This window comes from Mustela lutreola, chromosome 11 (assembly GCF_030435805.1).
Source record: "Mustela lutreola isolate mMusLut2 chromosome 11, mMusLut2.pri, whole genome shotgun sequence".
Lineage (NCBI taxonomy): Eukaryota > Metazoa > Chordata > Mammalia > Carnivora > Mustelidae > Mustela > Mustela lutreola.
Window position 1 is genome coordinate 4,316,735 of NC_081300.1, and position 27,590 is coordinate 4,344,324.

The 27,590-nt window shown below is 36.6% G+C and overlaps 1 protein-coding gene across 1 annotated transcript in view; it reads right to left on the reverse strand.

Annotated features, from left to right (window-relative positions):
• Positions 1 to 6,283: 6,283 nt before the first annotated feature.
• The window catches only part of C11H18orf63 (chromosome 11 C18orf63 homolog), a 28,260-nt gene continuing 6,953 nt past the window's right edge, over positions 6,284 to 27,590 (reverse strand). Inside the window, exons 5-13 of the mRNA XM_059139751.1 lie at positions 27,076 to 27,117; positions 25,455 to 25,531; positions 19,635 to 19,744; positions 18,703 to 18,799; positions 18,504 to 18,589; positions 16,667 to 16,850; positions 8,808 to 9,827; positions 8,543 to 8,632; positions 6,284 to 7,408 (exon numbers count right to left, since the gene is read on the reverse strand). Coding sequence (XP_058995734.1) covers positions 7,403 to 7,408; positions 8,543 to 8,632; positions 8,808 to 9,827; positions 16,667 to 16,850; positions 18,504 to 18,589; positions 18,703 to 18,799; positions 19,635 to 19,744; positions 25,455 to 25,531; positions 27,076 to 27,117 — 1,712 coding nt within the window. The 3' untranslated portion in view covers positions 6,284 to 7,402. The remainder of the gene's footprint in view (positions 7,409 to 8,542; positions 8,633 to 8,807; positions 9,828 to 16,666; positions 16,851 to 18,503; positions 18,590 to 18,702; positions 18,800 to 19,634; positions 19,745 to 25,454; positions 25,532 to 27,075; positions 27,118 to 27,590) is intronic.

A 27,590-nucleotide genomic window follows, 5' to 3' on the forward strand; every position in this document is an offset into this window, starting at 1 on the left:
AGGGTCCTGGGATCGAGTCCCGCATGGGGCTCTCTGCTCGGCGGGGAGCCTGCTTCCCTTCTTCTCTCTCTGCCTGCCTCTCTCTCTACTTGTGATCAATCTCTGTCAAATAAATAAATTAAAATCTTTAAAAAAAAAAAAAAAAACTGGGATCCACAAAGTAAAAACCATGCAATATGACTGTAAACCAAAGGTCCATTCACTCTTTCACACTCACCATTTCTAGTTAAAACTCCTCAAAGCATCTGACCTGATTCGACCACTCAGGTGCATGCTATAGGGCCGCTGTTCTGTTGCCCTCTGCCCTTACCACTCAACCCATGTGCCTCTGCTGGGACTTTGTTTTGAGCCTAGGGTCCTCCTTCTCTGCTGTTCTCTTGCAACCTGCCTTCCCTGTATCTCCGCAAGTAGCTCATTCTGAGGGTGCAGGGCACACACCATCCTCCGGAGAACGGTCAGAACGCAATCTTTACCGTCTACAGCCCCACTTGGCTACCTTACCGTCCCAAAGGAAAGCCCCTTCAGTATTCTACACTACGTGAAGATAGTTTTCCATTTTTCTCTTTAAAAAACAAAACCCTGTGTAATATAACACACACACGGAAAAGCACATAAATATATAGCTACAGTTTAATGAATAAGTCAATGTCTGTATAAGTACCACCGAGGACAAGAAATAGAACAGATGCTGCTGGCATCCCGGAAGAACTGCCCTGCCATCTACCTGCCCCAGCCGTACTCCCTTTGCTCCCTCATGACGTACCATTATGCTGGATTTATAAGTAATAATTTCCTTGATTTTCTTTATAATTTTTACATGGTTCTTTTGCTTGATCTGACTTGAGTTCACTGCTTTGGTGATCGGTTCATTTACTATAAATTTTGGTAAGAAAATCATATTTTTAAAGCTCCAATTAAATTGTCAATACATTGCTTTTTCTTTTTTCTCCAAAAGGCATATGTAGATGCATATGTAGGTCGCAGAAACTTTTATCTTGCTTATGTGATTTTTACAGATTATATGGTTATCTGCAGGGAATTAATACTTATATTAGCAAAGATTTCTTTGTCTAATATATTGCAGCCTTTAAACAACATTGAGAGGAAGAGTAAGATATTAATTATAGCAAAAACCCTTAAACAACATGGATGAATTTTTTCTGTTTTTGAACTTCACATCTCACTTATCATGTAAGATTCATAATGGTCATATAGATTGCCTTTGAGCTATTATGAACAGTAGTAGTATAAAACTACTACTGCTGTATAGTATATATACATTATATACATAGTATTATACTACTACTGTATAGTATATATATATATATATATATGTATATACATATATATATATATTTTATACTACTACTGTTCATAAGAGCAGCCAGGAAGATCTTTGTAGAATACAATAAAATACTGATGCTTTTTTGGTGTGTGTGTGTGTGACTACGAAAATTTTCTCTGGCAGAAAACAGAATAAAAGATGCATGCAATATTAAGAAAATCAATCACGAACATTCCTCCTAAACTCAAAGCTCCTAAATACAAAGCTAAGAAGCAGATAATCAACTGTTTATGAATTTTTCTATTATTGGCAGCAGTTTCTAAAATTTTAAAAAATCAGAGATGAAAAGCTTAAGATAGAAAAATCCCATGCATCTGATACATTCTCGACAAGTATTTGTTCCTGAAGTGTTTCATCCTCTCGTTCCAGTTCACGAGTGTCCCTTGGATCTTGCCATCCCTTGAACCACAGTGCATGGTCCTTCCTCCACCACCAGACCTCCTGCGGGGACCCCAGCACATGCTTCCCGTGCACCTGTCTCCCCTTTGAACTGGGGACCAGAGCCTGCTGACTCTCAAGTCTCCTCTTGGCCGGTGTGCTGATGCTGGCCTTGCCATCTCCATGCTGTCCTTTCCTTGGCTCTGGGAAACCTCACCTCTCTTTCTGACCTGATCTTGGCTGCTCTTCTCTGCACCATCTCCCTTTCCCCATTCCTTACACACCAATATTGCGTACTCGAAATTGTCATTCATCTTCTCTTCACTCCCTAATGCTCCCATGCATCTTCAACAGTTCTATGTGGATGATATCCCAAACTCAGTTTCCCTGAGCTTTAATACAGTCGGTCTATTCTGTCTTTATGGTGGGTCTTTATCTTCTGCTAATGCCACTAACTCAGTTTACGATGGACGGAATCCACCATCTTGTTAGATTTTCCCCACCATGACTCCATTTTCTGCATTTTTGAAAGGTGACCTTCTTACAGTGGTTCAAGATTGAAAATCCAGCTTCATCTGTGGCCCTCCCTCCCCACCCAGTTTCCCTGATGGCCACTTCTAGGTCTGTCAGTACTTCTTATTTTCTATTCTCTGCTGCCTGGACTAGGTTTCCGGAAGAGCCTCCCCATGATTTTACTTCCCAGCCTAAAACTCTTCTTTACCACTGTGGTCTGGTCTGAAGTCATTCTGGTCCCCATATGAAGTTCACACTAACCATACGAGAACCCATGTTCACTGTTTCTAAACATGGGTACCTTTTCGTGCCTTTTCTCATTTGATTTCTCTTTGCATTGTCCTTCCGCCCATTCCTCCTATGTCCCAAATGTGTCGGGCACAACTATTGTTCAGCCTTCAAAGTCCCTGGGTACCCAGCGCCAGTCAGCAAGAGATACAGAAAATTTGTGTCCAGAGTTGTAAGATTACAGACACTGTAGGAAAATATAGTTTCAAGAAGGGGAAAAATCAAAGGATAATATTGTTAATGGTGATTAACAACGATTCAGGGAAGTCCACTTATGACATTTCTCGAAAGAGCTGTCTACACTCGTGATTTCCAATTCTCCCTTCCCCCTTCACCAAGTCAGGCTTTTGCCTCCATCACTCCATAGATCTGCTCATCATCAATGGCCCCCAAGTTGTGAAACACAACAATCAGTTCCCAGTCCTGCTCCTTCTCATCTTAAGTGAGATATGATCAAGCCAAACATGCTGGAGTCATCTTCAGCCCCTCTCTTTCTCTCAACCCCTAAGCCAGCGTACGGCGTCCTTCACAACCTGCACAGAATCGACCACTCCTCGTGTCTTCCACAGCTGCCATGGCAGCATGCCACTTCCATCTTTGCCTGGATGACTGCACAGCCTCTGGCCTGGTCCCCCTTATTCTTCTCATGCTCTCCTCTAGCCTCAGTCTATTCTCAATGCACCAGTCAGAAGGAGCCTGTTGAAAATCAAGTCAGACCATGTCACCCCTCTGATCCCAAACCCATCTCACTCAGTGTAAAAGTAACTGTCTTTGCCTTGGCTAACAGGCCCAACATCATCAGATCGGATCTTCTGGTCTCCCTGCTCTGGCTCTTTTTACTCTAGCCACTCCTGGACATACATAGCCTGTTCCTTATGCCTGGAGAGCTCTTTCACGTCTTTCTCAAGGAAGCCTACCTTAACCATCTCCTTTTCTTTTCTCTATTTTTCCTTTTCATGTACTTGCCATTTTCTAATACATTATATTGTCATGTTTATCATCTGCCTCTCTCAGTGTTCACTGATGTATCCAAGGCTAGTGTTCACTGAGATATCTCAAGCACCTACAATGGTGTTCGGCATGTAATAGATACTAAATAAATACCTGTTGAGCAAACTGAAGAAACTTTTGAGAACAGAAGTTCTGTGAAGTGGTGATGACCTAACTAGTTTACATGGACCCAGAAGCAAATGCATGTGAAGAAATGGAACCATAAATGTAAAATAGTTTGGAATTTATCCAAGTTTCTATTCCTACAGAACATAAAAATACACCTATCTGAATACCTTTATTTTCATATTTAAAATAAGACACTATGTAGGATACAACATGGACATTTTAAATATCAATACATAATGACCATGACATCTTTAAACATTTATAAGTACTGACCATTCTTAAGTATTAGTAAATATATTGTCAACTCCAGCATAACACCAGATGTACAATTTGAAAAAAAGAGCAAAAACTGGTTAGTGAACTCATTAGTAATAACTGACAAACCCATATATTTCACCTATTTGATACAGTAAACAAATACAAAGAAAATAATATATAATAGTATATAATTTTAGTAAATACAGTAAACAAAAAATACTGTGAAATTGAAAATATAACTAGTACACAAAAAGCATTTTTCTATTTCTATGAAGATGATTCTTAGAGCATTAATTTTGGCATATTGCCATAGGTTTTTATTTTTATTATTTTATTTATTTATTTATTTTAGATTTTATTTATTTGACAGAGAGCTCACAAGTAGGCAGAGAGACAGGCAGAGAGAGAGAGAGAGAGAGAAGCAGGCTCCCTGCTGAGCAGAGAGCCCCATGTGGGGCTCGATCCTAAGACCCTGAGATCATGACCTAGGCCGAAGGCAGAGACCTAACTCACTGAGCCACCCAGAGGCCCCTGCCATAGGTTTTTAAATGAAATGGCTAATCTTTCAAGGTTCTGCATATAAGCAAACATAAAATTATTTATGGTTTAAAACTGTAATGGTTCCAAAACAAGCGTACAATTGGAATATGCAGAATGATTTTGAGGGCAGGGTGGGGGTGGTGTCCATATTGTATATAAATCAATAAAAATTTAAAGAAGTGCAATTCAGTTTTCCTTAATTAGATTTGGAATTACCCTGGCTTTCAAAATTATAATCTTTAAAATGAACCAAAATCTTCATTAATTTTTTCAGTGAGTCTGAGCACAGCAATTTGGCCTGGGACCTCTTCTCTGAACATGAAATCGTAAATAATCAATCTATATGTTCATGTATCTCTATAGCAAATCATATATATATACACACACATATATAATATGTACATATATATCACATATACATATATATCAAATATACACATGTTACATATATTTTGTGTTAAGCTTTCCTTAAGATAAATATCATAAGGGACACCTGGGTGGCTCAGTTGGTTAAGCAGCTGCCTTCGGCTCAGGTCATGATCCCAGCGTCCTGGGATCAAGTCCCATATCGGGCTCCTTGCTCCGCAGGGAGCCTGCTTCTCCGTCTGACTCTGCCTTTCACTCTGTCTGCCTGTGCTCGCTCTCGCTCGCTCTCTCTGACAAATAAAATCTTTAAAAAAAAAAAATATCATAAGATGAAAAATAAACCTACTTTACACCAGAAAATAGACTGATACTAATAACATAAGCAGGCTTTGCCATGTAGATTAACATTTATCTAACTGAAATATTACCTTATAAATTAGTTTTAGACACTAACAGAGTAGAGGAGGAGCTAGGGAGATTATTTATATAAAGAGTTGGAAGATGCTACACACTAAGCAGTAGATTTATCTTTTTAATTACCTTGCTTAGTCTTATAATACAGTTAAATCTTTTATTACCTAGCGCATGATGACTGGTCAGTAGCAGGAAGGCAGCTAGGAAGGCACGGAGCAGAGGGAAAGGCTGGTTTCAAGGACATACATACTGTGACAACTGAGTAACCAAATATATCCTTATTCACAGTATTGTCACTGACAAATGTTGTCACCACAGCCTCAAAAACACAATGACATAAATTTTTTTTTTACTGCCGTCTACTAGTTCTCTACCATACCAGTTTTAGTATGAGCAAGGCCCACTCAAAATGGGCTTTAAACTAGCTGTGTTCCCTCTGAAAATGACAATATTTCAAAATAGAAATACTCTGGGAAAAAGAAATGCTTACAGTAAAAGACATACAGTAAATTAACCAGGTACAACTTCAAGAGCAAGAATTATATTTACAGGTTTGAAGTGGAGTTTGTATTCACTTTTGCCTTTAATTTTTGTAGCAAAAACAGTGAATCACATTTAAAAAAATCAAAGTTCAACTTACACTCAGCCCTCTGCTGGGTTTTTAAAAATTTAATGAAGAATTCTTTCAGTAGAAGATTCATGAAGATTTTGTATTTCTTTTAAGTATCTTTCAAAAATTACATCACATTTTATAAATTAAACATATAAAAATGTTTTTTAAAAGCCAGAATTAGGTGGGAAACTCTATTCCTGTTTCTCTCTTTTTAAAAGCTCAATAATAGGGGCACCTGGGTGGCTCAGTGGGTTCAGCCTCTGCCTTAGGCTCAGGTTATGATTTCAGGGTCCTGGGATCGAGTCCCGCATCGGGCTCTCTGCTTGGAAGGGAGCCTGCTTCCTCTTCTCTCCCTCTCTGCCTGCCTCTCTGCCTACTTGTGATCTCTCTGTCAAATAAATAAAATCTTAAAAAAAAAAAAAAAAGTAAAAGCTCAGTAATCTATTTGTAAATTTATAGACCAAAACGTCATTGTTGGCATTTGTTTCACTGCACATATGCCCCTATGTCCTTGCTAGGAGCCCAGAGTGGGTTGGCTGGGAACTAGACCACACAGCCAACGGCAGTTTTGTTATTTCAGTAGCACAGAGCACATACATATGGCTAAACAAATAAATCTTCACGCCTCTATTTTAGTTGTATGACTGAAGGCTCTAGGTGTCCTGTAAAATATGTTTTATGTTTACTGAGGGCTTTCTGTCAGTTTGCATGTTAGACTAAAGTAAAATTTAGTGAGTTAGTAAAGATACTATAAGTAGGCCAAAAATGTAATGTATATACATACACATATTCTTTTTTTCTTTAAAATTATGCTATCCCTTGTTTGGTAGTGAGCTATACTGAAGTGTTTATGGATGAGCTGTCTGATGTACTGAATTTGCTTTCAAATAGTATAGTAAAAAAAAATGTGCATCTGTGAGCAATAGAAGTGAAGTAGAGTGGCAAAATATTAATAATTGTTAAAGCTGGGTGATGGCTCCTTAGAGAATCTTTATACTATTGTCTATATCTTCTAAAGCTTGAAATCTTCAATAATAAAAATAATACATTCAAATAAATCTCCATAAAAATAGTAAGGACAAAATAAAGGTATTTTCAACTAACAAAACTACTGTATACTTAAGATATTTTTTTAAATGTCTCTTCAAAACCATTTTTTTGTTTTATTAAAAAATACTTTTTCATTTATTTATTTGACACAGAGGGCGAGCACAAGCACAAGCAGGGGGATGGGCAGGCAACAGAGAATCAGACTCCCAGCTGAGTAAGAAGCACAATCCCAGGACCCTGGGATCATGACCTAAGCTGAAGGCAGCCGCTTAACTGAGCCACCCAGATACCCTGTTCAAAACCGCATGTACAATATTGTTGCCACAGTGAAAAACTGGAAAGAACTTAAGTGTCAGTCAGTAGTGGCAATGCATATAATATACCCACAGACCACGGAATAAATACTAGGCATCCATGAAAACAACAACTGTGAAGTGATAAAGGAGGTTCCACAGCAGGGATGGAGCCTGAGTCCATGCTCACAGGTGTGTCTGAATGTCCATCCCTGTTCGGAGTGGTTATCTCTGCAAAGAGGAATTACAGATTTGTTTTTTATTTTTATTTTTTACTTTTCTCCTCAAAGTGTTTTGTATTACTCAATTTTTTTTTTTACAAGGGTATATTCTAACTTTATATATGACAGAAATTATTTTCTATAACAACATCCATAAATTTTCTCATTATGCTCTTCTTTCTAGGTGATGGAATGATATAAAAATTATCCTAAATCTTAAGTAAATCAAAATGGGAAAGGGCTGTAGTTCTAAAAAAAACAAAACAAAATAAAACAAAACTATGAAATCTGGAATCAATTTTTTAAAATGAAAATTAGAAATTTTAAGGCAATCCAGCACACACTTTTTTCCTTAGTCACCTATTGAGTGCATTAAAATATAAGTCAAAGACTACATAAAACATAAGATGCTTAAAAAAATAGGAACAGAATTAAGTACCTTTTAGTTAATTGAAATCAGGCTGAAATTCTATTACAGAAAGAAACAACATTTATAAGAAAAAAGAAAATGTTTTCTAGTTTGTTCACAGGAATTTGAATTGAAAATAATCCAATAATTCCACACACAAAAAAGTATTTGTTGATATTTTAGTCTCAGAATAAAACAGATGGCAGAATGGAATAAAATGCAATTTCCAGATGCATGGTTTGTGAATTCGGTGCCTTCAACTCAGCATTATCAGCTAAATCTCAAGTTTCACTTTAGCTAGCACCGCAATTTTGTGGAGTAAATTTTAACTTAGTGATTAACCTTTGAAACATCATATAAGGTTAATTATCTTGGGGAGAAGTCCCAAAGGTACATGTTCTGATGGTTGTGGAATCTTACATCTTTAGGCGGTCTGCTATTGCTATGCCCTCTTTTTAGTCTGACCACAGAGCAGTGTGGGAACCAGCAAGCAGTGGGACCTCTCACCACCTCATCCCTCTGTGGGGGCCTTTACTATATACGCAACTGATTTTGTGTACAGTCCTTATTCAAGTGCTTCACTGTTCCAATATTTCCTATTTCCTTGCTGATGATAAGGCTTCAAGGAATTTAAAAGTATCTCCTTCTTACCGAGAGGTCAGAGATCCCTAAACGTGGCAATACCAATTCAGATAATGTGACAAAAAATCAATCAGAATGGATCACCTAACTTACCTGCTGGACATTTCCTCCCTTCACATCCAGGTTCGGAGCTTTAGGGATGACGACAGATTTCTGAGGTTTTGATGTGTCCACATCAGGGACCTGTATTCAGAATGAAGAATCACACTTGGTTAAACTTAATACTTGCACTTGTGTTAGGGCAAGACCCTCTGGTTCTTATTGTTTCTAGATGATCAGGGGCAAATCATTTAAATATTTATTTAGGTGTCTGAAAGGCCTACAATATGATAAATACCCCAGATTTTTTTTTTTTTACCTTGTTCCCAGAGAAACTGGACTGTCCATAATGCAGAGTATTGGAATAAAGTCTTTTTGAAGTTTTTGAAGATTCTTGACACAATTTTCTTTTAGACCTATGGGTTGTTTGGCTTATCAGTTTGTGATCACTTACATTAACTTTTATACTTTGATTTACTGATTGTTGCTGTAGTAGTTGGGGATCTTCCATTTCTGTGTCTGATTCAAAAATGTGTGGTTGTTTCTTTATTTTTCGTGACTTGTGTCCTTCCCCTAAAATTTGTGTTATATATTTGTTTGTTAAATGTTCTTTTCCATTCACTTGGAACTCAACAGCTCTGTTTATTACACCTGAACTGTTATCTGACATCTGAAATGCTGAACTATCAGACAGGTATTTACTTTCATTTAAACTCACAGTTGATGATTCTTCATTAAGAGGGGGATATTTTACCATATTTTCACAGGACCCAGTGTTTTTTTCTTGTAGTCTACAAGTATTCTGATTTAAATTTCTAGCATTCATCTGAATATGATGATTAGGTCTTTTTCTAACAGCTGGATCTAAGTTCAGTTTGTCATTTTGCATCATGCTACTTTTAAGTGAAAACAATTTAGATTCTGTAACAACATGCTGTTTTCTTTTCAGGTTGCCAGGTTTTAAGATAATTTTATTCGTTTGTAATGACTGATTCTTGAAAACTGGTATGAATTTTGGGGCAGTATTATTCTGGGGGCTAAAATTTGTGCCTTGAACTCGAATCTTCTCTCTGTTGGGCTTTGGTACTTCCAAGTGTATTTGGGGTGCTTTGTCAGACCGGGATTTCTTTCTATTCTGGACAGCTTCTTGCCGGAGGTGCGGAGTTGAGGACACCCCCGGCTTCTCCAGGTGGTTGCCTGAAAGCTCCACCTTGTGGTGCGTGACTACTGAACACGGTCGAAGACGCTCAGCCACAGCAGGTCTTGGGGAAGAGGCCTGAGTCAGAGAGAACTTGAACATCTGTTTAGTGGTCAGATTAGGTGCCTTGACTTTGTTTTCCTGAAAGAACAGAGATTAGGAAATTTTTAAAATGTCAAAATGTTCTTAATGGAAAAGAAAAATACATATAAAATATCAAAATAAGAATATGAAGTAACACTACAATATATAATACAGAAAAAAACACACAAAAACCAATGAGCCTTCTTGAGGAAACATGTACACTCCTAATGGTTTGCATCCTTGTTAAGATACAAACCTTTCAAAATATTTTAGATGAAGGTATGTTCTACGTCCCATATAAATCCTATGAAAACTACAGTTAGCTATCCATTGTCGTCCAAATAGATCCGTGCTGCTCTCACTCAGAACCTTTCCCTTTTCTTTATATTCTTTCCCTCAACTTCCTAAGAATATGCTATCAGGTATTTGTCACCAAAAAAATAGTAGTAAAAGGTGGTGTTCTTACCAGCATGCGTGTTCCACCACCTTATGGAGATACTAGATTCTTTGAGGGCAGGAACGATGAGGTATTTATTCTTTTATCCTTCACATTTTTTAAGAGACTTTATTTATTATAGAGAGAGCTCATGAGAGCACAAGTGGGGGGAGGGGCAGAGGGCGAAGCTTCTAAGCAGACTCCCCACTGCCCAAGGCAGGGCTTCATCTCACGACCCTGAGACCATGACTTCAGCTGAAACCAAGAGTTGGTTGGTCAACAAATAAGCCACCCAAGCACCCCTATACTTCACATTCTTAAATCGTTCACAGTTACTAAAAAATGCTTGCTCCAAGAAATTAAATGAATGGAAGAAGTGGTTGCATCTATACTAGGCCTTTAAGAGTAAGTAGGAGTTTGACTAGAGGACACTGGCTGGCTATGTCTTGATCATTTTGTGTTCTCATAGTCTAAAAAAGTGCTGGTGCTTGGTAGCAATTCAACAAGAATCTGTCGGACTGACTCAAAGAGTCAGACAACTCAAAGACAGCCAAGTGTTCAGTCTTTTTTTTTAAATTGTGGTGATATAAATAAAACATAAAGTTCCAATTTTGATCATTTTTCAGTATACAATTCAGTGGCATTGAATAAATTCCTTATTATACTCCTGTTGTGTAACCATCACCATGATCATTTCTACCACTTTTTTTTCATTCTAAACAAACTCTATAATCTTCAACAATTCTAGTTTTCTTTCCTTGCAGACCCTGGGGACCTCTATTCTACTCTCTAGGTCTATGAATTTGCCCTCTCTAGGGCAAGTGGAATTATACAATATTTGTCTTTTTGTGTCTGGCTTATTTCACTCAGCATGTTTTCAAGGTTCATCCATACTGTAGCAAGAGACAAAATTTCCTTTCTATGCCTTAATAATATTTCATGATATAGAAATCCCACATTTTTTCGATCCATTCACCCGCTGATGAAAGTGTTTATAGTCTTGTAAAATACGTATCTATTGAGTCCTAGAGTCTGTAAAAAAGTGACATGTGACAATAATGTGAAACATGGGATGGAAAGTTCTTTTCTCATCCTCCGACATCAAAAACAGTCACAACTTGAAATAAAATTTTTAAAATTTCTAGAAATATTCTGCAAACCAGAACAATTGGCTTGCCCTTCTCCACTACGGGAGATTCAGTTACTGAGCAGAGCTGAGAGGTGCAGAGTGTTAGGAGATAGGAGTTGGAAATAGGCAAAGAAACAGTGAGTGAGTGATCCGGTTATTACGCAGAACAAATAACACTAAAACTTCATGATTCAAAACAATAATTAAGTCCTCTCTCTCACAATTCTGGGAGCTGATTTGGTTTAGTTCAGAGTCTCTCATGGAGCGGTAGTGAGAAGACCCTGGGGCTGACGTCATTTCCTCACTCATGTGTGATGCTAGATGCTGGTTGTAAACTGGAATAATTTTAGGCAGACCCTCACGTGGTCTGGGATCCCACAGCATGTGTCCTGAAAAGACAGCTTCCACCTGACCTAGCCATGGAAGTCATGAAGCATGACCCTGTCACAGTCCTGCCCAGACCCAGGAGGAGGGAACACAGACCGTCTACCTTGAAACAGCATGAGTGTTGTCACTGGTCACAAGGGCATGTAGATGGATAATCTTGAAAAATGGGAGTACATGTCAGAAAGCATGCTGCCTCTAGGCAGAACTCAGCATCTCTCACAATCCGCTAACTTTGCTGTTAGTGTGCAGGATGCAGTTTAGGATCAACTAATCAGACACTACATTATTTGGAAGGAAGAAGTAAGGTAAAGCCACACTTCTGCAGTTTCTGTTCAAAAGTTCAATTATGAATGTTTTTGGTTTTTCAGTTGCAGAGTTAGCAGAAGCCAAGTATCCAACTCATTGTCTTTGTACGTGTCCAGAAACAGCTTAAGGCACTCATTCTCCCTGCCCACAGATGTGACCATGGGGAGAAGAACAATTCTCAAATTTGAAAGAAATTCTATCTTGAAGAGATGTTTTATCAGAAGTAACTAGGCCATGTTCAAATATTTAGGTAGACATTTTTTCCATTTGATGAAAAAAAGCCTTCAAGAACTAAGCCATTTTTTTGACTCCTGCATTTTACAAACTGTAGTAACTTTTAAATAATGTATCTACTACTTGAGATTCCAAAAGAAAAACTCATTCTAGGTAGATTCACATGAGACTAGAATCACTTGCATTCTGACATAAAACTTATGTAGAATATTGTCTGAAATATGTTTATATTCATACCCTGTTTCATCTTCATCTGTCTCAGAAACATACCTGATGAAAATAACTTCCAAGGGCTTGTATGGCCCCTTAGCCTGTTGATGTATTATTTACTCATTCTTTCAACTGCTAAAATATAGTAAATAGCCCAAAGGGTGACACCTCTAGGTTTATATTCAAAATTTATAAAAAGACTACATAAAGGACAATGTAAACAGCAGATGAGATCATAAATAATTCATGGAACTTAAAATACTTAAATGGTCAACAAACCAGAGCTTTATGAAGTCATAAATCAACAAAAATCTTATTTTTTACTGTATTATTGCCATTATTCTGCCAGGCCACTGGCAAGAGTGGCTAAGTACAAACATCTTATGTAACTTGGTACATTAATATAAATTGTAGAGGAAAACTAAAAGTCTAAACATATATTTAGATTTGAATGGATGTCATTTAATGGAGTCCTTGAATTAAGGTAATGGTTAAATAAAACTTGATGACTGACCAAAATGACTGATCAAATGTGTTTTATCTATTAAAATCTGGTCCTGTGTATTGCACCACCTGAGTGTTTCTTGATTAAAGTTGAGCCAGAATTCAGTTAAACTTAGATCTACCCACAGGCTTGCAGGAAGTAGGAGGTCTAGAATATGTTAACTGCAAAGGATATAACACAGGAAAGCAACAGATCCAAAATATGGGACATTCTCTAGGCAAAATGGTCTAGTTTTTCCAGCAAATAACAGACATAAATAAAAAAGGGAGGGGGTTGGAATTTTATACAGTAAAAGAGATCTAAAAGGTATAACAACTGAATGAAAATTTGTGAACCTTGCCTGGATTAGGATTTAAACAAATCCTTTAAAATAAATCTTTGAGATAAACAGGGAATTGGAATATAGACTGGTATTAGATTATACTAAGGAATTATGGTAAGTAATTTTTAAAATTTACTGTCAGACATGTATACTAAAGTCTTCACAGATGAAAGAACATTGTATCTTGGGTTTCTTTTAAAATACTCCAGTTTACTCCCCACCCAAAAACTGTATCAAAGAAGAGCTAGATGATAGGCATATGAGACCTTGTTATACGAATTTCTTTTATTTATCTTTTAGAACTTCCAACAATTAAAAAAGAAAACTACTTTGGTTAAACACTCCTGCTAATTTAATTTTTTAAAAAGTTGGTTAAGCTTTATTAAATAGTCTGATCAATTTGTTTTTCGCTTTTTAGACTGCATGAATCTTAGAGCTAACATGTGGTGTAGCAGTAATAGGAACTAACACTGAGAGCTTAGTACTAAGAACCATTTTGGGCATTACCTAACCCTAAAACAAAAAATAAAACACCCCGTGAAGCATGTGAAGGACGTGGTGACATGCTGCTCAGATCCCCTCCACAAAAGGTTTGCTGTCCCTACTTTTGGGAGCTAGCCCTTGCAGAAACTTACCTTACCTAAGGACATGCCTATCCCTGCATGGCCCAAATCCAATGACAGATGAAGAAGGGGCTATAAAGGCCTGGCTATTTGGACAATGCAAAACCACCAGGGTGGGCTGTTTTAGCCTTAGAGCTCCTGGGAAGATTGGCCAAAGCTACCTGGTACCTGATTTGCTAATGACTTCTTCTTTTACCCCATCTTTTTTTTTTTTTTTTTAAAGATTTTATTTATTTATCAGAGGGAGAGAGGGGGAGAGAGCAAGCACAGGCAGACAGAATGGCAGGCAGAGGCAGAGGGAGAAGCAGGCTCCCTGCTGAGCTAGGAGCCCGATGTGGGACTCAATCCCAGGACGCTGGGATCATGACCTGAGCCGAAGGCAGCTGCTTAACCAACTGAGCCACCCAGGCGCCCCTACCCCATCTTCTTCCATCCTTGCCTTCCACAGGTATTCCAAATTCAGTCCCCAATAAACATCATGTGTGCTAGACTCCAGAGTCAACTTCCTAGAGAGCCCAATTTGTAACAAATGTTATTACCACCACTACCATACCCTGTTTTACAAGGAAACTGAGGCATATGGAGATCAAATAACTTGCCTAAGACTATGAACGTAGTATGGATTCCTAGAATCGGAGCTCTTACACACAGATCTAAACTTTTCCTAATTTCATGACTAAGAATTTTCCTTTGGGTTTCATTTCTAATTTTGCAATGTATTTAAATGTGTGGCTATGGTTAAATTACTTGGATGCTCTGAGCTTCAATTTCTTCTGCAAAAAGTGGGGAAAAATTCTTTATTCCAAAATGATGAAGATGAAATAATATACATAAAAGAAGCTGGCACCCAGAGGCACTCAATAAAACTGAGTAAGATAACTTCTTATTGTCAGGAGAAACACAAAGACAAGAATTTCCAATTAAGTGTGATTTTATTTTTTTAAAGATTTTATTCATTAGAGAGAGAGAGAGGCAGTGAGAGAGTGAACACAAGCAGGAGGAGTGGGAAAGGGAGGCTTCCTGTTGAGCAGGGGAGCCCGACATGGGACTCAATCCCATGACCCTGGGATCATGACCTGAGCCAAAGGCAGATGCTTAGTGACTGAGCTACCCAGGTGCCCCAAGTATTATTTTACTTTTAAGAAGCAAATTTGTACAAGTTTATTATCCAGATTCACTAATTCTAAAATGGACATGGGCTATAAATAATAAGTATTTGATAAGTATATCCAATAAAAATGCATTATGCAATGATGTATTTACTTCTAAATTCCTCAGATTTGGACTTGGCCAGTAACTACTAAAAATGTTATGTCTGGGCAAAATTTTAAGATTCAGTATCATAAGGATATCGATTGGAATTTGTCTGCTCACATTTTTTAAAGATTCATTTATTCCAGAGAGAGAAAGAGCTAGTGAGCAAGCAAGGGGGAGTGGCAGAGGGAGAGAGAACCTCAAGCAGACTCCTTAATGAGTGCCAAGCCTGATGTGGGGCTCGATCTCACAATGCTGAGATATGACCTGAGCCGAAATCAAGAATGAGATGCTTAGCCAACTGAGCCACCCCAGGCACCCCTCACATTCTCTTCTTAGGAAATGGCCTTGCCTATTGGCCCTGATGTCTGTCTAGGCTGCCATGTTTTTATACCATTTAGATGAGGTGTCCTTGACTCAAGGATACCAAATCCACATACTAGCTGGTCAGAGATGATAGATCTAGCCTGGCCTGAAAAGATGAATGGGGCCTATCAGATCCTGGCTCTGGTGAATTTTAGTCGAGGATCATAAAGAGAATAAAGCAATTAGCATAGAAGTAAATGCTGAAAAACTGCCATGATTCATAGCAAGTCAATACCATGTGAAAGCTGAAATCATTGGAGCAGTGGAAACTACAATAAACAGAGGACCCAGTCAAGAAAAAAGGTTAAGCAGACACAGAAATATTAATATAATTCATATTACAATTCAAACTGCTCGAATTGTTCAAACTTTTGTCTTTCTCTTTTACAAAAATACACAATTATCATTTATAAGAAAGGTCACTGTTGAAAATTTTAAATTAAATTCCTTATATTTCCTTCTTAAAAACTTCATGTCCAGTTTTATTATCTGTTCACAAAGAAATCTTATTCTAGTGAGTGTGAAGATACATCAGCATGTTTTCCTTGTCAGTATTGCTTAATTGCTCCTACTCCTTTTATTAGTAAGATTTTACTTAGCATATCATCTTACAAGGAATAATGCTAATGAATTAATTCAGTTTCTATAAATGGAACTATTCTATTCTATAATAGAATGGAGTTCCATTCTATAAATGGAACTATACAAAGGTTTTTTGATCAAGCAGATGCAAATGAAGTTGCAGTTCCAAGTTAACTTGGATTTGCATGAGACAAATATTCCCAAACTACTCTATAAGATCATTTATTCATTGAAAAAAATATAATGAACACCTATTTTGTACCAGGCACTTAGCATAAGAAAATGAATATAATCTGTGGCCTCCAGGAGCTCATGCTAAATTAGAAGAGACTAGTAAACCGCTGTAACTGCAATTCCATGATAAATACAAAAAAGACAATGATAAATAGTCAAGTACAATAACAAACAGCTTTAGGTAAACACTGAACTGAAAGAAAAGAATTCTCATACAATGGGTTAGATAATCCCTCACAGAAAGTAAGGGATCCAAGATAAATTCATGCTATGTCTTAGAGAGCTCAGTAGGGCATAAAATCTCTTACCTGTACATGCGGCTTCATTAGTTCTTGTGTGTAGTAGCAAGGTTTAGTGGTCATCTTTATGGGGAAGCCACAGATATGAGGCAGTTTAGATTTTAAGTCTGAAACGAAACTTTTCAACACACCTTCCAAATCTACCCTTGGAAAGAACTGTATGGGCTGACTTCTGATGCAGCTCAGAGGGTATCTGAGAAATGTTAAAGAACAGTAGACCAGTTTTTGTACTCAAGAGATAGCAATTTCTTTTTTTCTTTCCACGATTGATTGATTGATTTGAGAGAAAGCAGGCCCATGCACACACCAGCGTGCGTGCACGTACACGAAAGGGAGGAGCACAGGGAGAGAGAATCTCAAGCAGACTCTGATCTGAGTGCAGAGCCTGCCTCTGGGCTTGATCTCATGACTCAGATCATGACCTGAGCTGAAACCAAGAGTCAGACGCTTAACCAACTGCACCATCCAGGTGCCCCAAGAGATAGCAATTTCTATGGAATTAAAAAAGTATTATAATAGTAACTGTTAAAAAAGCACACACAAATAAATCCTAACTATTTCATATATTGGTTAATTCATATTTTCCAAAACTTAAAGTGTTTTATCACAGGGATCTTGATTCATTCTATTTTAACACTCAAAATCAAGACTGCTCATTGTGTCCTTATTATAGAGCTTTCTACATAGACTGGCAGACTAAGACATTCCAAAAATGATTTATAAGAAGGACACTACAACCTTTGGAGATTATAAAAATAAGTGTTGACACGAAACAATAAAGAGGTTGCATCTCCAAAAGCTATAAAAAAATTAATACAAAGAAACAACATATATAGTGTATTCAAACTCCAAAAGCAATCCTTTGAAAAGAGCAGTAAATTTTCTGATGAAAAAAATTCTTGGATAATGTCTCTGCATCTAATGAAAGGGAGTAGTTGATCCCTGTCAGCCTCAATTTTATATTAAGATTTGGGTTAGGAAGTGTAGAATGGAGAAAGAGAACACTATGCCTCTTCCTTCTTCCAATCTGAATCAGAGGTCAGAATACAGAGACAGGAATATGATATCAGTACCAGTTACAATCTAAGGGTTTCACCTGAACACTTTCAACTATCATTAACTTATTTAAAATAATGGTAAGACAGATATTTTCTTAAATCATTGGGGTGCATTAAGTACAAATCAGATCCTCTAAATTTTGCCTGTAAAATTAAATAATCTTGCACAAACAAAAATCTTTGTTAAAAGATTAATTTTTTATATTTTGCCCTTTCAATAATATCCAAAATACCACTTGAGGGAGCCCTTGGCTAAGGAGAATCCTAAGATTTTCTTAGAGTCTACTAACAATGATGTGAACATGTTTTTAAAAATATTTTATTTATTTATTTAACAGAGAGAGAGAGAGAGAGAGAGAGAGACAGTGAGAGAAGGCGGGAGAGGGAGAAGCGGGCTTCCCGGTGAGCACAGAGTGGGACAGGGAGCTTGACCCCAGGATTATGGGATCAACAGAACCCTGGGATCAGGATCTGAGCTGAAGGCAGATGATTAAGGACTGAGCCATCCAGGCACCCCAACATTTTTCTGTCTACTCTAAAATTCCATTTGTTGCCTAAATTGTTGCAATGATGCTTAAGAGAAAAAAAATAATTATTAAACTCATTTTCAAAAACAGAAAACGTCTAAGGGAAACAAACATTCAAGCAGGGAAAAAAGAAGTAGGGGGAATGCAGTTGCATTCAGACACAGAGAAGGTCGAAAATGAGGAGAACATCAAAGCCAGGAGTAAGACTGGATCATGAGGTTGGCAACGGGCTTCTCTTATAAGTGGCATGTAAAAGGATATGTGAAGATCTTTCCTCCTATCATTTTGAAGTAGATGCTGCAGTATATTTTAGTATTTCCACAATCTTCTGGAAGTTTATAGCCATACTAAAAATTAAGAACAAAGCGGAAATTTTCCTAAGAGAAACCTAAACTTAGGTTAAATTATAAGAAGCAAAAATCAAATAGCTTCTAACATAGCACACATTTCTTTTCCTTACCAGGTCATCCCAGTGCATCTGGAAATCTTCATATGAATGAAAAGGACAGTCAGGGGGTGTGGTGTGAAGAATACTTATTATTTGTCCCCTTTTCATACTATAAAAAATAAGAGTTGATAAAACATTATGAGCCAATGCTTGGATATAAATTTAACTATGTAATTTAATTTAGAAAATACTCAAAAAGATTAAGCCACTATCAATACATAAGTAATAAACTAATCATTTGCTCCTAGTTCCAAGTAGACCATCGTATTAAATCTTAACAGCCAGAATTATTAAGAAAAAGTAAACTGAATTAATGCAATGTACCAGTAATAAACACAAAATAATGTTTAGTAAATGCTGCCATATAGAAGCATGCCTAGTAACTCTTAGACTTTAAGGAAAAGTCTGTTAAGAGTTAAATGAATCAGAGTCAAATCTTTGTTCCCTACCTTCCTCTTCCCCGCTTTGATGATTAAATTATTGTGCATATTCTGTTAGTTAATTAAAGCTCTTTCTCCAAAGTAGGCTAAAGTTTCATCCCATTAGTCCTATTTATATTAATAACAAGCTATTTTTCTCCTAAAGCCAGTACAAACTTAAAACAGTTCCTAAAAAATGATAATGAATCATTAATTATATACACAAGTTATAAGGTTTTACTGATACTATTATAATAGTTGTAATTTCATAATGAGATATTTGGAAATTTTACTTTTGTAAAGACTATATTTAACAAAAATATAAGTGTATAATAAAATTGTTTTAGTAATTTGATACAGGAAATTGATGGCTTTGTACAACATCTTTTTTAAGTCACAAACCACTTCCAAAAATTCAATTTCAAAAATACCTTCATATTTTTCTATACATCATTGCTGAAGCAAAATGAGACAGAACTAACTCTAACTTTGACCCATCTCAGATGACACAAATTGAAATCTCACCTTGGCAAAACATAGCACCAGTTGCTCAAAATTGAATGTCCTTCAATGACAGCATTCTTATTATTATCAAAATCCTTTATAATACTCTGAGAAATACCAAATTCTCTCAGCTTTTAATAGAAATAAGATGTAATGTATAAGTAAGACATCAAAAGAATTTGTCAAACAAAAAGAAACACATAAACAGTCAATTACAAAGTAGTTTTAAAGGCTTAGTTTAAGTAGGAGGTGCATAACACTTTACATAATGTAATCAATGTTTCAACTTTTCCTATTTCTCTCTGTACAATATATCAAGTATTTCATGCTTTCTCTCATTTTCCAACCCTGAACTACTCTCATACTTTTCAACTGGTTTTCAACTTTTTGATTATGTTTATAGGAAGCTGAATTCCTTCTAAAGGAAGGTATTTACATTTTGTGACAATAGTGCCTTAATTTTTTTTTTAACTGGACAATGATTTTAAATTTGCTCTTTGGGGGCGCCTGGGTGGCTCAGTGGGTTAAGCCGCTGCCTTCGGCTCAGGTCATGATCTCAGAGTCCTGGGATCGAGTCCCGCATCGGGCTCTCTGCTCAGCGGGGAGCCTGCTTCCCTCTCTCTCTCTGTCTGCCTCTCCATCTACTTATGATTTCTCTGTCAAATAAATAAATAAAATCTTTAAAAAAAAAAAAAAAAAAAAAATTTGCTCTTTGGAAGCGAGAGCACAGAGCCAATATTCCCCTTCTGTATTCATTTTCCTTCTCATTGAATGCTTTTCCTCTGGTCCTCAGGTGCCCTATCTGCAGGGTACTTAAGCTTATAGTTTAACAATCCTTTTCCACTTACTGTTTCCTTACCCTGTGGGGCATTTTAAAACAGTGAATCAAATATAAAGAGAGACTTCAAGTGAAGTATTAATGTCCTCCTCAGAAGACACTATGTTATGATCAGAAAGAATGCTCCATAATCCCTCAACCCCTTTTTAACCTATCATCATATGGCGTTTGGGAAATAATGTTCTAACTTCATTCTCTAGTACTGCTTTTCAACAAAACTCCAACTAAGCTGGCCATTTTTTAAAATTGCCTAGACAAGTCACAAATAACAAAACATTTGCTTTAAGCACTGCTCTTACTGTGATTTATCTGCGTTCTATCAATAAGAGCCTTACAGGCGTAGAGTTAGACCCAACTCCTCTATGTTCAGTGACTGATCCTTCCCTGAATTCTTATAGCATTTATTGAAACTAATGGAAACAAGAGAGCAAGTCAGAGCAGAAAAACACGAATGCAGAAATAAGAAGGTAAGAACTGCTGTCTATGTTGTAAGGTAAGAAAGCTAAGACAGTAAGTGTGAGTAAGGATGCATGACTGTCCATGCACACGAGATAAATCTTGCCCTGTGATATACTGTGCTTAAGAACAAAGTTGTCTAATGTATGACCTAAGAAAAGGATGGTCATGAAGTGTCGGGTGGCTCAGTCATTTAAGGGTCTGACTTTGGCTGCAGTCATGATCCCAGTGTCTTGGGATCCAGCCCTATCCACGTTGGGCTCTCTGCTCAGTGGGGAGCCTGCTTCTCTCTCTCCCTCTGCCTACAAATCTCCCTGCTTGTGTGCATATGAGCTCTCTCCTCTCTGTCAAATAAAAAAATAAAATCTAAAAAAAGAAAAGGATGGTCAGTGCTGGGAAGGCTGTGACTGTCAGGAAAGACTGACTGCAGGTAAATGAATAGATTGAGGGAAAACAGAACCTAAAATTGAATTCAGAGAGGGTAGGTATCATGTCCAAATATTCAGTTTATGGGTTCTCATATACACCCACTTACATAGCTTGAGTTTATATCCTTCTGGATATTTTCAACACTATTCAGAGACTCAAATTGCTGCAGAGATTTTCATCTTAAGTACTAGCACTTAATGTCTATATTGGCTTTTCTCAACATAGATTTTTCTGAAGACTGGCTAACTACCCATATGCCTCAAAAGAAAGTTAACCTCTTACATATATTTACTTAACAAATGTTTATAATGTGCCCTTTCTGAACAGATCTGCACTAACAAGTTACTCAGTAAATATCCCTTCTTCCTTATAATATCAAGCTACAGAATTTGGACTTTATTTGCTCTAGGCAATGTTGAGATTAACTAGAGATATTTAGGTTGGGGTCATCTGTTTTAGAAAGAGAACCCTCTTGATACTGTGAAAAAGAATGAGAGAAAAAATAAGGGAAAAAAAGAAGACCAATATGAAAACCATTTTAATAGTTCAGGCAACAGAAGAGACTTTAATAAGAGCAGCAGAAATGGAGGGGAGGAAGATATTTCAGAGACCGAGATAGGCTATTAATGACTGATTGGATATAGGAGGTAAGATCCAAGGATAACTCTGGATATCTGTAGCTAGTTAACTTATTGGTTATTGATGTCGCCAGTAACCAAGAGCAAATACAAGGAAGAACCTAGCTGGTACTACTGAGGATGACAAATAATTCAGTTTCAGGCATAACTGAGACTGAGCATCATTAGTACATGCATGTGAAAATATCGAGAAAGGACAAATTGCAACTATATGAGACTATCTGGGAGATAAGTGTATAGGGTTACCACTGGAAGAGTTGAACCTGTTAAGGAAAAGAAAGGTGGGCTGAAAATGGGACTCTAGGGAACAGCAACATTTAAAGCACAGTAAGAGAAGAGAGAATCATTAGTAAGTGGTAGGAAATTCTGATAAAGCAGTTTCAGAGAAATCAAAAAAGGATATGATTTTAAGAAGGAAAGGGTAGAAAATTATGCCACAGTTTCAAATATGAATTCCCTCAAATATATCCTTTTTTCCTGAACTCCTAAAGTCATGTAATTCTTATGATACTTAGTTTGGTACTATATTGCCAACCACTATTATCTGATTTTTTAAAAATACGTAATAAATATCCTCTCCTGTCAGGCTCTATGGGACATATGAATTTGAGTCAAGACACCTAAGACTAGGTGAAGGAAGTATAATGTAGCAGAGAGAACAGAATCAAAAGAAATCTCTTAAATCCTAAATCACTTTCTTAATAGCTTTATGACCTAGAGCAAGTCACTCAGCTTCTGTCCCAGCTCAGTTACTTACTGCAAAGAAGAGGAACGGCCAGCATTCTCCTCCTCACCTTTATTCCCCTCACCAGACCTATACCCACTACTGGATTTTGATAAAAGGAAGACTCAATCCCAGTATCCTTTAGTCCATATGGGGAACAAGGATAAATAAGGCAAAACCTAGACTCTCAAAGAGATCACAACTTAGTAGGAACACAGACATGTATGGAACTAATTTTTATAACTAATTTTAGTGGGTAAAATGCCATATCAAAAATTTAGGTAAAGTGAGGTTTGGAGGAACTGACAGTCGATTATAATTTAGGCAATCGATTTAAATGAACAGAGTCAGTGTATACTGAGTATATAATGTTGAGTAGAAGAGAGGATTACATCTTTTCCATTTTGGGTGTTTACTTCCATGTTGAAAAAGCTTTAACACATATTCCTGATGTCTCTCTGTCCATTCTTTTTTCCCCAGGGCAGATCAGGTGACTTATCTGGTTGATAAAACCAGGACAATTCCTTCTTCTTCCTCTTGGGGACTGGCCTGTTAGCACAAAGTAGTGTACTGCATTCTGTCATATGGGGAATGGTGCCTGATCTCCCAAGGGAGCCTGGGAGCCTCCATTACTCCCACAAGTAGGAGTGGAATCTGCCTGATTCTAGGGGTGAGATAGGACACATTCTCTAATAACTGTTTTTTTTCCAATAATAAACAGCGTGACCAAATATCTATTAAAATAAATAAAATGGGAGACCAAACTTGAAAATTCCTTAAGCAGACAAAACCAGTTAAGCCACATAAAACCTAATCTAGCTCATTCTATAACACAACTGAAATTTAACTTCAATTATTTCTTGTAAATGCCTCTAAAAATCATAAATAAAACTTAAACTGTTTTCCAAAACAGAGTAACATAATCACTTTTAACCAATCCCCTGTCATTTGGAACACACCATTACTATAACCAATCATTATGAAGATAAAATACCTTCTACATTTCCATTATAGAAGCTATCCTGCAACAACACCCTCTGAGTCTCATTCATTACACTCTTAGTTTGAAGACTCAGTTCACAAACTATTCTTTTATGTATAATGAACTTAATAAATTTAATTTTAGTTGCTTTAATTTTATTTTTAACATACCCCAATTCATGTATGTTGGACCAGTATCTCCTTAGGTTAGTGTCCCTTTCACTCTCAAAAGTATCCATTTGGGACCATAAATTACATTCTCATCCTAGTAATAAAGATAGTATTCTGATCTCTATATGTCTTATTCTCCTTTTCAGTCTCTGATTCAAAACTCAAATATACAAAGCACAAGTCTCATCTGTAGAAAACTCAAAGGGCAGTAAGACATGATATTAGTCTTTAAGAAGCTTATTATGAAGTAAATTGGGGATATAAAATGAGTACAATTCTAAACATTCAATGTTGTATGTGAGCATGGTGCAGAAGAGCAGGAAGGTTCAAAGAAGGAAGGTCCAAAAGAGGCTGGGAGGTCACAGTGGGTCCAAGCCTTGGAAAGGTTCCTCATCAGTACAAGATATTCATGTCATGTGGCCCATTCCACTTGTTTTTATACAGGTCATTTTCCCTACTGGCTTACACAATTCCTGAGTAATTGTAATTGAGACAGTAGATCCTATTTATTTTTGACTTGTCTCTTGCCTCAACATAGCAGGTAATCAAAGAATTAAAGGTAAAGAGAAATATGAATGGAATAGCACTGGAGCTGGCCCTTAAAGGAAGGGCAGGATGAATAGCTAATAAAAGGGTCACTCTAAGCAAAGGAGGAGTCATCTGCCTCATATGGACACTACTGAAATTTGGGGCTGGAAACTCTTTGCTGGGGTGGAGATGGGGTTGCTGTCCTGTGACTGTTGGATTTTTTAGCAACATCCCTAGCCTCAAACCATTAAATGCCCTTCTCCCTTTGTCATAACCAAATTTTTCTTCAGACATTACCAAATGCCTCATGGGGAACAAAGTCATTCATTTCCTTCTCTACCCCATCCACTGAGAACCACTGTCACAGAAGAAGGAAAACAATATTTATTGAGTTATTATTGATGTTTAAGTTTCTATGCTGGGTGCTATGGGAATTAGTAAAAGACATATCCTTCTAAGAAGGCAAACTGCATTACATATTTTTTTTACAAGTATAAAAAATGCTAGCAGAATGCTAATGAGGGGATATTACATTTAGTATGAACTGAAACAGTGTTTTTAATATTTGGAGATGAGAAAAGAGGCAAGAAGTGAGTGCTGAGGCAGCACAGGTTTGTGGAGAGTCTCCATCGCCATCTATAAAGATTTTTGAGGAAAAGAATGATAGGATTAAATCTGTGTCAGGGGCCCTGGGTAGCTCAGTTGGCTAAGTATCTGCTTCAGCTCAGGTCATGATCTTGGGGTTCTGTGATGGAGCTCAGAGTCAGGCTCCCTGCTCAGTGGGGAGTCTGCCTCTCCTTCTCCGTCTGCCTCTCCCCTCTGCTCATGCTCTATCTCTTTCAAATAAATACAATCTTTAAAAAAATTTTTTTTTTAAATCTGTGTTAAACTGACAGAATGTTTTCTTTGAGTAAACAGATTTAGAACAATTTCAACATATCAAGCATTTAATAATATGGATTTTGATAATAAAAAACTCTTATCACTTGTTAAAAATTAAAACCTACTAGTATGTTGGTAATAAAGTATATAGTAAATATAGCAAATTTAATTATAGAAATAAAAATACATGGTACCTCAGGTAATGGCAGTCTGATTGTGTAAGCTTCTATACTTAGACAAACTTGAGTTTCACTTACATTGATGTCTAATACTGAAAATAAAATATTTAACTGTGAATTTCCTGGAATTATTACTCCATTTTATTAAGTTAAATATTTTAATAAAAAGTAACTTTAAGTTAATTTATTCACATTAGAAACTCAATTAAGAATATGTAATTTTTCCTCACATGGTAAAATCCAAAAAAAATTACCAAGTAATGTTTGAGAGTCTGCAGATGAGAAAAAGGCCTGAAACAAAATGGAAATAAGGGCATGTATGTGTTGGGGAGGTCACAGGGCAGGGTTACAATAAGAACAATGAGACATCCCATGGTTAGAAAAATTCAACAAGTAATTTTACAAGCTTGATTTCTATTACATGTGAAAAATGGACATTGTCCTCTTAAATTGGGAGAGGTGCCATGCCCAGCTCCTAACTTTATAGTCTTTTCCTAACAAATGCCCATCAATAAACCAGGAGATACAATACAGATCTCATAGAGCACCAAGGCTCCTACCTTGCTTTCTCATAATTAGAATTACTTATATAAGTCAGATAGTGGTCATCTTGGGAAAAGGTAGTACCTGAAAGAAAGCATGAGGGGATTCCTGGGGTACTGGTAATGTACTTCTTGATTTGAGAACTGGTTATGAGGATATGTTCAGTCTGTGAAAATCCAATGAGCTATATACACTTATAATTTATCAATTCTGCTATAAATGTTATATTTGGCAAAACTAAAAGAAAAGTTCTAACACAAGAGTGAAGAATTTTGCTCTTCTCAACTTTTATCTTTAACCTCTGACATCTATAGTCTCTTGACAGTGTCTGAGGATGAAACTGAATTTCTGTAAGGAACCCATTTGCCTGGAGCAAGAGCACAGTGACTGTCACTCCAGTTTAAACACAAAAGTAGAGGAAGGAGGGCAAATAAACTTCAGCCTGAAAGTCAACTCAAATTAAATAGTTGTGGATTATAGGCGATAGCTCAGGATTTAAGACTATGCCCAAATTGTGGTGAAAGCTAGCATGATTGATTAATGTCTACTGGAGCTTAGAATTTCCACCTGTCTGCTATCTGTGGACTACTACTTAGGAACAGGTCTACTTGAACAGCCATGCTTATCAATGAAGAATTAGACCATACTATAAAGTGTGTATTTTAGATCATCTTTGTCTCTTTAGACAATCTTTTTTTCTCTTTTAAGAAAAAGAAGAACTATGTTCTCATAAGAAATACATCTTTTACTTACAACAGTACTAAAGAGTTTTCAATGATATGACTCTGGAAACTATACATTACAAATGCTTGCAGAATTTAACTTCTTCAGAGTAATAATTTGAATTAGGTAAGATACTAAAAATATAGATTTTACTACCAATTAAGAGAAGTGATTTTTTTTCTTTTATAAATAAGAACATATACTGTGGCCCAGAGAGGATGTCCTGGATAAAATTGTGATTATAATAATATATGATTATATTCTCATAATCATCAAAATTGTAACAACCCACCAATATGTAACATTGTTTTCTTCAACGACTGTTAACCATATTAATGTTTTATCTATTTATTTAAGCATTTTTACTTACCAACAGCACTTTGCTTTCCCATCTGAGAAAGAAATTCTCTTCCTTAAAAAATTCATAAGGTAGTCCATATTATTATAACTTATAAATCATACTTAATAAATATAACCTTTTATGTTTAATTATCAAAGCCAAGGAAAATACCTTAAAATGTAGTTTTACACAAAGGAATAACCTAGAGACAGTTCAGAGAAAAAATATAACCACTCGAAAATTATCTTTTCAATTAAAAGGACAAATACCCAATTCTTCCTTCTAACATTTATTTCCTGGCATCGAATTCTTAGAAAATGGTCAGACCTCAACACAAAATTCAGAATAGCCTTTTGGTTCCAACAGTTTTTGGTAATTTGTATTCGTTGTATTATAATGCACCATAACTTTTATTTATTCCTTTCTAAATATCAAGTATTATATAATGTTAAAAAAAATTCTTTGCAAAAACATCAGCAGGCCTCTCAATATCATCCTAGGTAAGAAGATGACATTTATGTTGTTGTGGACTTTCCTGAGAAGGC